The sequence below is a fragment of the Monodon monoceros genome, unplaced genomic scaffold (assembly GCF_005190385.1).
Source record: "Monodon monoceros isolate NGI ecotype Baffin Bay Population unplaced genomic scaffold, NGI_Narwhal_1 Super_Scaffold_12, whole genome shotgun sequence".
In the NCBI taxonomy this organism is placed as follows: domain Eukaryota; kingdom Metazoa; phylum Chordata; class Mammalia; order Artiodactyla; family Monodontidae; genus Monodon; species Monodon monoceros.
In genome coordinates this window covers 40746869-40760749 of record NW_021703768.1, presented here as the reverse complement: position 1 = coordinate 40760749, position 13881 = coordinate 40746869, and the positions used below count along the sequence as shown (strand labels likewise).

At 39.1% G+C, this 13881-nt stretch overlaps 1 protein-coding gene across 1 annotated transcript in view; it reads right to left on the bottom strand.

The window, feature by feature from the left end:
* The window catches only part of ITGA1 (integrin subunit alpha 1), a 166976-nt gene that overhangs the window by 71871 nt on the left and 81224 nt on the right, over positions 1 to 13881 (bottom strand). Inside the window, exon 7 of the mRNA XM_029217228.1 lies at positions 703 to 851. Within this exon, the coding sequence (XP_029073061.1) occupies positions 703 to 851 (149 nt within the window). The remainder of the gene's footprint in view (positions 1 to 702; positions 852 to 13881) is intronic.

The following is a 13881-nucleotide window of genomic DNA, read 5'->3' as shown; positions in this document are numbered from 1 at the left end:
TTTTTGATGTGGACCATTTATGAAGTCTTCATTGAACCTGCTACAATACTGCTTCTGTTTTATGCTTTGGTTCTTTGTTGGCCATGAGGCATGTGGGAACCCGCACCCCCTGCATTGGAAGACAACGTCCCAACCGTTGGACCACCAGGGAAGTCCCTCCACTCCTTTTCAATCTTTTCAGTGAAAATGATTTCAAATAAGACAACATTTAGTTTGCCCTCTTAAAACCTCTTATTTGAGAGCTTCAATAACCCTAAATCCGTAAAATTTAAATCTGTAAAATGCTGTAAAATTATAGACATATTAGGGTATAGATATATATTGAGTAGAAACGGACTGATATTAATCCATTTTTTTAGATTGAGATTCCTAGAGGCTGAAAACAAAGAATAAAAGGAAAAGATATTACCTAATATTATGTCTTAGTACCCAAGAATGTGATGCCATAGACTACAGCGATTTTTTGGACTGATTCTCCATCAGTCAAAGCCTTGGAATGAGAGGAAAGATAAGAAGAGTGATGAGATTGTAATATAGAAAAATTTGATCCTATAACTATTAGTTAATCAGTTGAATCTCTTTTCAACAAAATGGCTTTAAATATTGCTAAGGCAACTGTTCAATTAATACTCCAAAGGGCTAGATCATAAGCAGTAATTTTTGCACAGTCTTTTACTATGGCTTATTTTTTTATCCATATACCTTGCTGTGTCTATTCCAAGGGCTGTCATCGTCTGGCGGCCACCTCTCTGGACTATTTTATTTGCTGCAACAAGCACCTCTTCCGTTGATGAGTACTTATTGAGGTTGAACTCATGGGTTACATTTTCTCCATACTGTACAATTCCAACCTGAAATACCAAGCCACTGTGAGTTATCCATCTAGCAGACTACCCTGTTTCAATTTTTTTGCGTTTAACCATATGCATCAGATGTAATAATACATTTTAGTCTTTCAGATGAGTTTAAAACTCTATCAGTACACAAATCTTTCTACTTTGACAGTAATGATCACTGCCATTTGTGGATGCCAAAGAACACAAATGAAAGTGTTGTTATTAAACCTCTCAAAGGACTGGCTTATCTCTTCAACAGTGTTTACTGAATGACTCTGGTAAGCTTGGGGAGGGGGTAGAACATGAAACTGACATGGCCTCTGCCTTCATGGAGCTTCTAAACTAGAGGGAGAGAGAGATTAAACACAAGAATCATTTAAATACAGGTTCAATCGCAAACTGTGAAAAGGGCTGTAACAGAAAAGCTATTATTGGCAAGTATAACCTAGGAGCCTAATTTAAAGTGAAGGCTCAGGGAAGGCCTTTCAGAAGTGATATTTGAGACTTAAAAGACATGTGCTAGAAGGGTGGAGACCTGTTCAGGTGGTGGCTGAGAGGGAGGATGGGGTCCACACAAAGGGAACTGTGTAAGTGAAGAAGCTGAGTTGGGAAAGTGGTAGGTGCTCTAAGAACAGAAAGAAAGTCAGTGAGTCTGGACCAAGCTAGGAGGGGAGAGTGGGGCAAGATGAAGTTGGAAGCATAAGCAGGGGATGTATCTGGCAAAGACACACATGTGCTTCCTGCTTTATGTAGCTAAGCTGTAGCGTCACATCTCCTAAATCAGCCCTTCCCTCTCTTTTCTTGTTCTCTGTCTTCCCTCTCTTACTGCCATTCTCCTTTCATTCTTTCTTTCCTACAGGTTGGATAATGCAGGCAGCTAACTGCAGAGCCATCATGAAGGAAAATGACTTAGAAGGTTAAGTGCCACTGCTTCGATTTCCCTTGCTCCATACCCTCTCCCACCCCTTGCCTATTTTCCTTATCCTTTTTCTACACCCTCCTTTGAAGGTTTATGTGAATCAATAAACTAAACTATATCAAGAATTGTGCCTGAAGTTACTTTTTGTTTAACCTTCCTACCCCAAAATTAGGGACTCAGAGAATCCTTTACCCAAAGGAATGTCTTTTTAATGTACGAGTTCTGGGCACTTCGTTTCTTAGGTAGGGGAAGTAATTTGAGAAAGGGCTGCTTTCTTTCCAGGCAGTTGTCTAGTTTGCCCATTGTTCAGCCAGTCCTATTTCCAAGTCTGATCCTATTTCCAAACGGCATAAATGATCAGCATCTACCTTGTACCTCCCTTGATGTCACTGTTGTCAGAAATCTTTAGGCTTAATTATTTCTCTGATTTATAGATACATTTCTACAGCTTGGTCCTTTTGGAAACCAAAAGCATACCCTGGCACTTGCAGAAACAAATAAAGAACTCCCAATTAAACATAATCTTTATCGTCTCAATGTGGAGCAATTATGCCACCATGCCTGAATACTATCCTATATTTTTACTGTTTTTTTTAGCTTTCTTTCCTAACTTATTCAAATTATAGTAACAGAAATTAGTGTCACATTTTATAAATGAAGAAGCTGAGTTAAAAAAACCTCACTTTCCATAATGAAGGGGCAGAAGGAGGCCTAGTCTAGGATGTGTATCCTTCACCTCTCTATTTTGTCTCAGTAAAAACTTACCTCGCCCAAATCCCCTCATTTTCTTTCTTTTTTTTTTTCTAGTCATATTTTGTTTTTTAGGTGCTTGTGTTAAATCTTTATAGGTGTAAACTCACTTGTTACAGCACATAGAATTATGTTCCCACTTAAGTCTCCTCTTTTATTTTTAAATTAAAAATTTTTTCCTTTTTTAAAAGTTGACATATAGCTGACTTCCCCCCATTTTCTAATCACCTCAGCTTTTGCTAAATGCTGCTGCTACTTCATGGCCACTCAATGAGTTCAGGTAGCTAGCTAGCTAACTGAGATACATTAGAAAATACGATAAAACAGACAAACAAACAAGTAAATAGATAATATTTTTTAAAAAAGAAATAGAATATATGCATCCTTCCTTAGAATTGCTGAATCAGGTGTAAGATAAATAAGAAATAATTAGAGAACATATGCGAGTATAAGAGAAGGTACACCGTAAGCTGAATAAACACAAAATCTGCTCAATCCATGTCCAGGTTAGGTTTGCTCTTTGGCTGTGTCTTTCACCTAATATCTGTCGCCTTCTGTTCCAAGACTATGTGCTGTTATAATTGGAAAAAGACAATTATTAGTCTCCCATGACTCCAATTCAGGTTATTTCCTTGACAATTAAATGTTATGTACAGTTATCTGTTACTCTCTGAATAGATTTAAAATTCTTTTCCCAATGACCCTAACAGCTTTTAATTAGTAATCCAGAGAGACACTGAATAATTATTAAGGGAAACCATGGAGGTTTGACATTGTCTTTGTGTATATAAATGCTCAGGGTAAATAAAAGTAAAATGATTTTGTTACTTAGATAATCATTATACCTAATTTATGGTACCAAGGTGAATAAATGCTGCTGTGGAAGTTAACTGCTCATCCATTCAGGGTGTCTTACAGAGTTGGTTTTGTTTTTATTTCTCTTTGTTTAGATTTGATTAAGCAGGAGACTAAAGAACTTTGAAAACTGTCACTCTTGTCATTATTCTTGGACATTTTACTACCTGGATGAATCTACTGAACACCCTAGTCTCTCATTTCTTTGACTTCCTTGGCTTTAGTAATATTTTCCTCTAGTTTGCCTATGTCATCCACTTCCAAGGTCTTAGCCTTCACCTTGTCATCTGGAAAAATCGCAGCACCTCAATCTCAATGTCAAGTGTTCTTCTCTCTGATCATTAACTTCGGCTCATTTACCTAGTGTATCAATTCATCAATTCCTTGACCACATTAAGACGTCTAATTAATTCACAGGTCTTATCTTTTTTTTTTTTGTACCCAGCCTAGATTCCATGATCCATCACCATAATCATTTACTTGCAAACATTTAACTACCTTAACCATTTTTTCCCTCCATTAACTAACTTGGCTAACTTCCAACTCTGGTTAAGTCCAAATATCTCCTTCTCTGTGTGTGATCCTATGACACTGAATTTTGTTAGACAAAAATCACATACCTTGTAGACTGGCCTCACTTTAAAGTTTTGCTCATGAATCCCAAATGCGGCTGCACATAGCACTGCCCAACAATCCTACTACTTTTTACTAATGAGTGTACTGTTCCCTTCGATCAAATTCTAGTGATAAGCTATTAACTCCTCAGGAAAAAAGTAGCATCCAATTTATACATGGGGAGGAGTTCACATGAGAAGAGATGGAAGTCATGCCAACTAAATAAGGCTGCTTTGTGATGTAACATTTACAACGCACTTTCCATATCTCATAGAACATACTATGAACTGATTACTATGAATTGGATTATCTGGAAAAATTATCTTCACACCAGGAACAGCAGAAGATGTAACACCTTGGTATGTCAGAGATCAGTGCTTTATATCTTCTATCTATCTCTCTATCATCTATCTCTCTTACTACTTAACACATCTCACTTTCATAAGCTTATTTTTTGTAAATGTTAGGATATAAGAGAACTTATAACTGCCTGTTCCCTTACCCTTTCTGTACACTTTGCTTCTAACAGCTCCACCTGAGACCTTCCCCAGATGATTGTCCTTGGACTGCTAGAGCTGCTTTGCCCCAAGGTTCAAAGAGTCAGAAGTGCCTGGGAGTTTTCTCCCTCTTCACCCCTTGCTCTGATCCATAGGTAATGCCTGAGTGCAGGAAAATGCAAGACCAGCCCCTTGACTTAACTTGGAGCCCCTTCCAGATCAGGCTGAGGCCTTGACTTCACCTGAACTCACATGCTTTCTTTTTTATTATTATTGTTTTTTTGAGGTACGCGGGCCTCCCACTGTTGTGGCCTCTCCCGTTGCGGAGCACAGGCTCCGGACGCGCAGGCTCAGCGGCCATGGCTCACGGTCCCAGCCGCTCTGCGGCATGTGGGATCCTCTCGGACCGGGGCACGAACCCGTGTCCCCTGCATCGGCAGGTGGACTCTCAACCACTGCGCCACCAGGGAAGCCCCTCACGTGCTTTCTTGTCCTCTGTGGCTTTTCTGTTTTGTTCCCCCAAATCCCTTCCTATTTTCTTTCGGAAGCACTCCCTTCATGAATTGCTATCACTTGACTCCTCCTCTCAGAGTTTGCTTCTGGGGAACTGGATCTAAGGCAGCTATTATCTATGTTTCTTCATTCCTTCTCCAGCCCAGGCCAGGCATCATTGCCTTGAACCTGGACCACGACAGTCACGGGTCTTTCCACTGCTGATCTCCCTCCCTCCATTTCCACTTCCTCAAATCCTTCTACATATTACTAGTAGATTAACCGTCTTTAAATTCTGCTTTTATCATGTGTCTTCCTTGTTCAAAAACTTCAATAACTCTTCATTGCCGACACATCAAGGACTTTGAAATATACTTTAAAAGAGAATTGTACTTCTAATTCAAATAGAAACTAGATAAAGCTTCAAGCTGCTTCTTGAAATACTAGGCCTATAGGTTAAAATTCAGTTTTTTCCTCCTGACTTTCAGCCACTCAACAGTCTGGCCCTACCTTCTTTATTCATCCTCATCTTCAGGACTCCTCAGGATGAACTCTATCCAGACCAAATGCCCTTCCTTTTTCCTCCAACTAAGCTAAGTCTACCCATTTGGTAAGATTCAATTCAAGTTTCGCTTTCTCTGCCGCTGTGTCCACCTAGTTGCCAAGAGTCCATACTGATCTTCCCCTTCTTCAAACTGTGAAGCAAACTTGTCTGTGCTGCTCCTGTGAGCCCTGCGTTCTTCTCAACTTTTGATGCGTGCTTTATCTCCCAACTCCGTTATAAGTTAGGAAGGGGCAAGCAGGGGTAAAAAGTATGGACTACATCATAGCTTCTGGTATTCTCTTATCCTCTACCACTGTTTTGCTTTGCTCACAGTTGACCCTCATACATTCTTACTAGATGACTATAACATTTTACATAGGCAAGTAGAAAACTGAGACAGTAGGGAAATAATGATAAACAGAAAAAGAGAGATATAAAGAAGTGTGGGAAATTAGAAGAGTGGGCAGTGGGAACTCACATCTCAGGAAAACGACATTCAGTGTAGGTCTCCGGCTGACACAGGGGTTTCTATTTCCTTAGGAACCAGATAGAAAAAGGTCAGCTGTGTCTTCCCCAGAAAAGGGTGCCATTTATTAATTTTCATCACGGGAGAATGCTCAAATCACAAGACATATGTAATGCTTTGCTGAGTACCGGTGAGACCCACTTTAGTAGAAATAGTTTCAGTCCCAGCTTAGTTTATAATTTAAGGCAGGTGAAACAGATTTGTACTAGCATAATGGGTATACATGCATCTACAACCGAGTCAAATAAGTGTGAGAATTAAATAATGAGATAAAAAGTGATGAACACACATGGTGAGGAAACAGGGGAAGAGAGAATCACAAGCACATTTATCGTCTCACTTGTAAGGCCCTCATGGAGGAAGGAGGATCCAGATTTCTGAACGAGCTACCCAGGTAAAGAACAGACAGCAGACTATGATAGTAGAATGGGAGGAAGCAAAGCAGGCTTGAGCCTGGAAAATCTGTCAAGGATGATCATTAAAGACATTTAAAGCATTCCAGAATTTGCGGAAAGATAAACAATCAATAATCACCATATTTGACTTGAAGTGGCCAATTGCATTGGAATGGTACAAGACCCAGAGGGTGGAGTTAAGAAGAGAGCTGGTGAGGAATAGTAAAGATGGAAAGGTTCTAGGCATTTTTGCTAAATGCAAAAAAGTAGGCAGAGATGGCAGCTAAAAGGAGAATGGGTTAAATGTGGGCTTTCTTTAAGAGAGAATGGGTAGAGCAGCTTGTGGCATCAGTAAAAGAGTAGATGAAGATAGTAACAGTAGATTCTTATAAAGGGGGGATAAACCACAGTAGAAAGAAAAGTTACTTTTCAGAGACAACTGTAAGGTACACATTTAGCTCCTGGGGAGATGCAGTTTGAACTTCTTGATTAAGCAGTTGTAATTACAATCTAAATCCAAAGAGAAGTAAGAGCTTATTCACATTATAGCATAAACCAGGCACACAACCGGCTGAGGATTCTGTTACATGAACAAGGGGTTTGTAACACTTAGAACTTTCCACTTAAACATAAAATTTGCAATCATGTTTCAGATAAGCCCCAAACTAATACTCCCTTACCCCTTTTCCAGGGAATACTAACTTTCTCAGTTGCTAGGTATGATTTTTTAAAAAGAGTCCATGATCAAATAATCTTGGAAAGCAATTGTTAATACAAAGTATAACAGTTTCTCTGTCTCTGTCTGTCTGCCTCCCTCTGCTATTTATATTAAGTAAAAAAATGCCACAAATTTCAAATGGAGCAAAAGAGCAAGGCTTTCTCTCACTCCTGCATTGCTCTACTCTGACTCATAAGTGGATTCTTTTGAAAGTGCTCCCAGAATCTTTAATATGAAAACATGCGTTGTGAATCATGAATTGGAAGACCTGATGTATTTTATTTTTATTTAAGAGAATACTTTTTTGTAAGGAACATATTCAACACCTCAAACAACATAGCTTGGCAAACATTGCTTTATTCTAATATTGAGCTATCTACTCGTAAAGATCAATTAATTGTTCTGCTTTATTCACCCTTTTTATATTTATGTCACACTGTCATGCATTGCAATTATCCAAATACAAGACTTTGCTTCATTTCTAAGTTGGAAGATTTTCAGGATTAGGGACAAAGTATTACAGTCTGTTATTTATATTGCTATCACATCTAGCATAATACTTGACCAATAAGATACTTCATAAACATCTGCTAAATTAAAATGAATTAATTATCCAAATGGCTTTTTCTCTTTTGAGGGTAGAAAAGAACAAGGAGGAAAGTGAGTGTGAGGAATATGGAAGGAATGATGCTGTTAGAAATCACAAAAATCACTAATTTTTTCTCGTAAAACTTAGTCACAACAGAATGACAAGGGAGTTTTAAAAAAAAAGAGAAGTGCTTAAAATAGCTATTAAGTATACTGAGTCAAAGAATCATGAAGGAATGGAATTATTTCCTCATTTAGAATTATACGATTACCTTGTATTCTTCAGTTAGACTTATAACACCAGCGCCTAAATTTTAATGCCCCAAATGAGCTAAGTTTCTGGGTTTTCATTCAACAACTAACATTATCCAATCAATAGCTTCTTTATGGGTGTAATGACAGGGAAGCACAGTAAAGCTTTTTGTGTTTCTGTAGGATACACAGTTGCTTAATCTGATAAGAGCTCAGACTTTGCATCTGGTCATTTTATGTTTTCTTTTACCAAAGTAAGGTGCAAAAGCCCTGCCCTACAGCATGCTTATACTGCAATTAAGTGAGAGTATGAGTGTGGTGGTAATACAGGCTGCAATCCAAATCAACTGTCAACACAAACCATTCAAGGCTGTGTTAGCTGAAACCTGGCTTAACCTTTGTCACTATGGACAGGGATGAACAGGACTGGTTCATAGGTAGATGAAATGATTCCTCAGAAACACAAATAAAGTCGGTAAATTAAAGATGTAGGTCCTGGGCTTCCCTGGTGGCACAGTGGTTAAGAATCCACCTGCCAGTGCAGGGGACATGGGTTTGAGCCCTGGTCCGGGAAGATCCCACATGCCGCGGAGCAACTAAGCCCGTGCACCACAACTACTGAAGCCCGCGCGCCTAGAGCCCTTGCTCCAAAACAAGAGAAGCCACAGCAATAAGCAGCCCACGCACCGCAATGAAGAGTAACCCCCGCTCACCACAACTACAGAAAGCCCCTGCGCAGTAACGGAGACCCAATGCAATGAAAAATAAATAAATAAAATAAATAAATTTATTAGGAAAAAAAAGATGTACGTCCTAAGAAAAGGATGTCTTTAGCGGGTCTCTTGCTTGATGGAAGATGCTGCAATGAAATTGACCCATGCTCAAAAATGTAAGGCTAGAAGATGTTAAAATGGGGAAGACTATGGGAGAAATCAGGACCAGCGGTGAATGGGGCTAGGTGTGTTGAAAACCTGCAAAGAAAAGCCTGAAACACAATGTAAAGGGGAATCTGGGGTGTCCCCCACAAACAAGTCCCTTCTAGCTCAATGACTTCACGAAGCAGAGTGAGAGATGGTGGTCAGTACAATAATGATTTTTAACACAAGGGGAAATTAAAAATTCCAGAAATTACATTTTTCCAACATAAATGACTTGCCTCCTATGTGCTAGGCAATGCAGGAAACTCTGAACTGTATTCCATAAATAAAAGGATTAAGGCACAATGCTGTCATTGTGGAATTCACATTCCACCAGGAGAGACGCACTCACGAAACAAAAAGCGATGTCACTGAGTGATGAGAGCAGTGGACGAAGGGTGCGTAAATGCTGTGGGAATATGGAGGGGAAGGGATTTTTCTTGGGAAGGGTGGGGGGAATAACCACAGAAAAGGACAGAGAAAGTGATGCTTGAACTGAGTCTCAGAAGTTTACCTCGCACATGGGGCCTGGGGAGGAGAAGGGCCTTCCGGGCAGAGAGAATCACGAGAGCATAGAGCAACGTGTTCAGGGAAGGCCAGGATAGGAGTGGCTACAGGGCAAGAAGGGAAGGAGGCAGGAGACAGTGGAATGACAGCCACTAGGTGACGAACGTCTTATAAGTCACTGGAGAGCTTGGGTATTATTCCACAGGCAAGGATAGGAGATTTTTATTCAGGGAAATTCCATGATCCAGACTCTATATGGGAAAAATAACTCAGATGAGTGATGAATGGAGGTAGAGGACAACGGAGACCAGGACGCTAGTGAGCAAGAAGATTCACCACATTCACAACATCACTTTCAGAAACGACAGCCTGACTGACAAGGATATGGCTGCACAGCTCAGACAGGTTTCTTCTCAGACCTCCAAACAGTGAATAGTTTAGGCTATTAGCCTAACCTATTAGGAGCCTCATAGTTTAGGCTCCTAGGGAAATGGCCATAAAATGTGTCATAAAAAGAAAGATAAATAATATTCCTAAAATTTAATTAATTTCCCTCTTTCATTTTGCCTGGTTTAATATTATGCTATACTCTTGATAGGAACAGTCTAGACATTGTTCCATTAGTATATTTCACTTTTATATCAAGCCTCATAATTTACTGCTTTTATTTAGGGTAATGTACTTGTATATGGCATATTTATATCATTCTCACTTACTATTAAAAGCAATGTTATGTTTAGGTGTTGAGGATCAATAAGACCTCCATAATGTTTATACCATCATATCTTTTATGGCAAGCTCAGAATGTTTCAGGTTTGTTTTTATAGGTGGTTTTTTACAAAACAATTTTATAGCCTTTACTCTGTCTTGGGTAAAAAACTGGTTTGCAAAAGTTCCTTGACTATGTTTGCAAAAAGTGTTAATGGGACTACACAGAAACATGGGAGAAACTTTGAGTAACTATTTAGGGTGAATGTTTTTGTCACTTGCATTGCATTTTCCTAATGTATACTAATTGTCATATGGAAACTTTAATGAAAGTTTTAAAATTTATTTTCCTTCCTTCCTTCCTTCCCCCTTCCTTTCTTCCTCCCTTCCTCCCTTCCTTTTTTTTTGCTGTGGAGGTGAAAATTACTTCCAGAAACATTCCATATCTTTGATACTCCTTTCCAATAATTGCAATTACTAAATGAAAAATCTGTGACTGCAGAAAGTAGGCCATAATACTTGATCTTTACCTTTTGTATCAAGTGAATAATTGTAATTAATATCGATATAACAAACAAGAACTCTTGAGGTATAATTAGAATGTAAATTTTTTTTTTGGCCCATGATCCCTTTAAAACTTATTTAGGGTGAAATTCTTCTACTCTCACTGGATGGAAAGATAAATGTCGTATGACTTTTATTATTTTTAGTTTTAAAATGTCTGTTTAAAAAAAGCTCTATATTTTAATTTAGGTTGTACCACATGAAAGTGCTGTATTTGTAGGTCAAAAAAGGATCAAATAGCAACAATTTCATATGGTTCAACCTAAACTAAAACAAAATCAATAAGACAAAATATCAAAGTTGATTTATAGTTAAATCTCTCCTCCCCCTACTAAAGCTTATGGGAGGTGAGAAGCCTGTAGTTGAGGAAAGGGCATGACGGGCTGTTTCTTTGTTTCTCTGCCCCTCTTCTCTCAGATTGCTGACTATAATATCTGACATCTCCACCGATGGAGGGAGGGAAGATAAATACAGGGTACAGAAATTTGTACTTGACTGGTGCTGTCCTAAGATGGAGTAGGTGCTAACAGGTGTTATCTTTCTGGTGGGCTCTTTGGAGATCTCCCTTCACCTGCATCCTTGCCTGAGTGAATGCATCTCACTACTGTGGTCCCTAGGAATCAGGGATAGCTTCGGCTGTTCTGTGCAGAGGCCTCCGCTTACTTCCAGGAGATTCTATAGACAGGAGCTAACTTGATTCCATAATGATCCATGGGAAACACATTCTTTGTACCGACAACTCTGGGTGTGAGGCCAATCCCACTGCCTTAACTCGCCCGTCAGCAGCCAGACAGCTATCTTGCCCTTTAGATATTTCAGGCAGGAGTCACTCATCAATTGCATGTCCCAACTTTCATAGACACACACCAATCTCACTGTATGATCTCACTGAAGCTTTTCTCACTAGGCTCTTTCTACAGAGAAATCCACTTCACAAATCCGTCAACTTCATTCTTAATGCTTTTATATCCTTGATATGGGTGAGGAGTTTAAAGAGTCCTGTATCTAGCTCGTAACTTTCCATCTTTGTATCTTCTTCTGGGTAGTATCTCTTGAAATTCATTTTTATATTTAAGTAGGGGAAGGAAAAATTCCAGAAGTTAATTCTGCCAATCTTAGGGCAGGATTGGGTGCCTCAATTGAAAATAAACAAAAACAAAAGACAAAAAAAACCCTTATTTAAACTATGTTATCAATAAATCAGGAAAAAAAATGATTGTTAAAATAAATTGTCTATGTTTTTCGAGAGAATTACTGTAAGACCACATGAAAGAAAAGCATACATTTTAGTATGCATTTCTTTGAAGTGAAAGTATCTTTCCAAATTTCTATGAAGGAATTTCTTGTCTGACTCCACTGAAGGAAGGTCAAATTTAAAGGGTATTTAAATGTGTTGTACATAAAACACTATTAAATACAGTTTAGCAAAAGTGATGGCTTAGTAAATGTCCTTCTCAATCCTTTTTGTTTAGAGAGTTACTTATGAAACTAGTCATTAATACAACTTAAACCAACATAGAAAAAGATTAGAAATTACTAAAGTATAAACCCTAAAGCCTAATATATAAATAATATACTTAAAAGAATACTAAAATGCCAGTTATAGAAAAAATCTCATTAAATGTTCACCTATCAGAGAAAAATACAAAAATACATTCATTATGATACACACATTTATTCAACAGGTGCTCATTAAAGGGCCACTATGTCACAGCAAAGCACTGGGCTGGCCACTGACAAGGATAAAAAGAGATATAAAGGCTTCAGTCTTGAGGTCCCTGTAATCTGGATGGTGCAGCAAAGCACAGACACACACACCACACACATCAATTTAATAATGCATTTAATCCACTGTTCCTCAAATTTAACCTATTTAAGAATCATGTGGGTTGCTTACTTAAAATGCAGGCTCTGTAGCCCCACCCTCAGAGATTCTGATTCTTAAAGTCTGGGGTACAGTCCAAGTACCTCTGGGATTCAGAAGGAGGAATTCCACGAGCCACATCTGGAGAAACACTGCTTTTTACAGAGGCTCCATGAAGGCAGTGGCTGCATCTGTCTATTCTCCACAATTACCCAAGCCCTCACACAGAGCCTGGTACATAGTAAATCCTCAGGAAAAACAAGTGAATAAATGAATGAATGAGTCTGGCTAAGCTCCATAATGAATGACACAAGCAAAATGTGACATAAAAACTCAGCAATTTAAGCAGCTCCTCTGCAGATGCTACAAATGACTCAGTGCACAGGGCTGCATTCTGAAATCTTCCTCTTTGAGGAATGGGGTCATGGAACCAAGGAAGTGTGACCTGAGTCTTCTCAGAGTAAGTTTGTGTCCCTCTCATTCACTGGCAGCATCTAGACCCCAGGGATTGTCCCCATTCCTCTGAATAGAGCCACTGTTTCCTCCCAGAAAGACATAAAACTCCACGAAGCCCACTCTGGAAGGCTGGAATTCCACTGGTGCTGGACAGAATAGCTCCTCTATTGGGACTCTCACTACTGAAATGTAAAATTAATTATAGTTCTCATAGATGGAAACATCAAAACTGCAGCAGAATGGGTTGAGTATATAAGCAATTGATTGTTAGCTATTTCTTTACAAAACTGAGCCACGGGCACAGATCTTCACTGAAGCAGTGATTATTCCTCTAAAACAGCCTTGTAGGTTTGCTTCCTGAAGCTGTGGAGAAACTTCAAACATGTCACAGCTGCACTAATTTCCACAAATAGCTACAAAAACATTAATTTTTATAGTGTAATAGATAAATTTAAAAGTAAAATCAAATATTCAGATGACTAAAAAAGAATACACATTTTAAAATATTCCAAGACTGTCATTAGCTTTGGAAAGAAAGGATTGGATAAGAAGGTAAAATGGGGTGGATAAAACAGGTGGAAGGGAGGAAAATTCATTGTGGGGAACGTGTTGAGAGAGGGGAGACCTGTGATCAGCAGTTTGAATTTAGGTATGTCAGGGCAGGCAACAGAGCACCAAGAGTCCTGGCCTGCTTCCAACCAGGGGGCTGGCCGAGGAGGCACAGGGACAAAGGACTAGAGACCACTGTTTAGGGACATCAGATGACACCTGCTCTGAAACTTCTCTAGTAGCAGAGGTCTCAGAAAGGAAAGACAGCTGCACTGCAGTTGGAGAGCTGTGTGTTCAAATCTGCCATCAACAAGCAAGAGACACTGCAC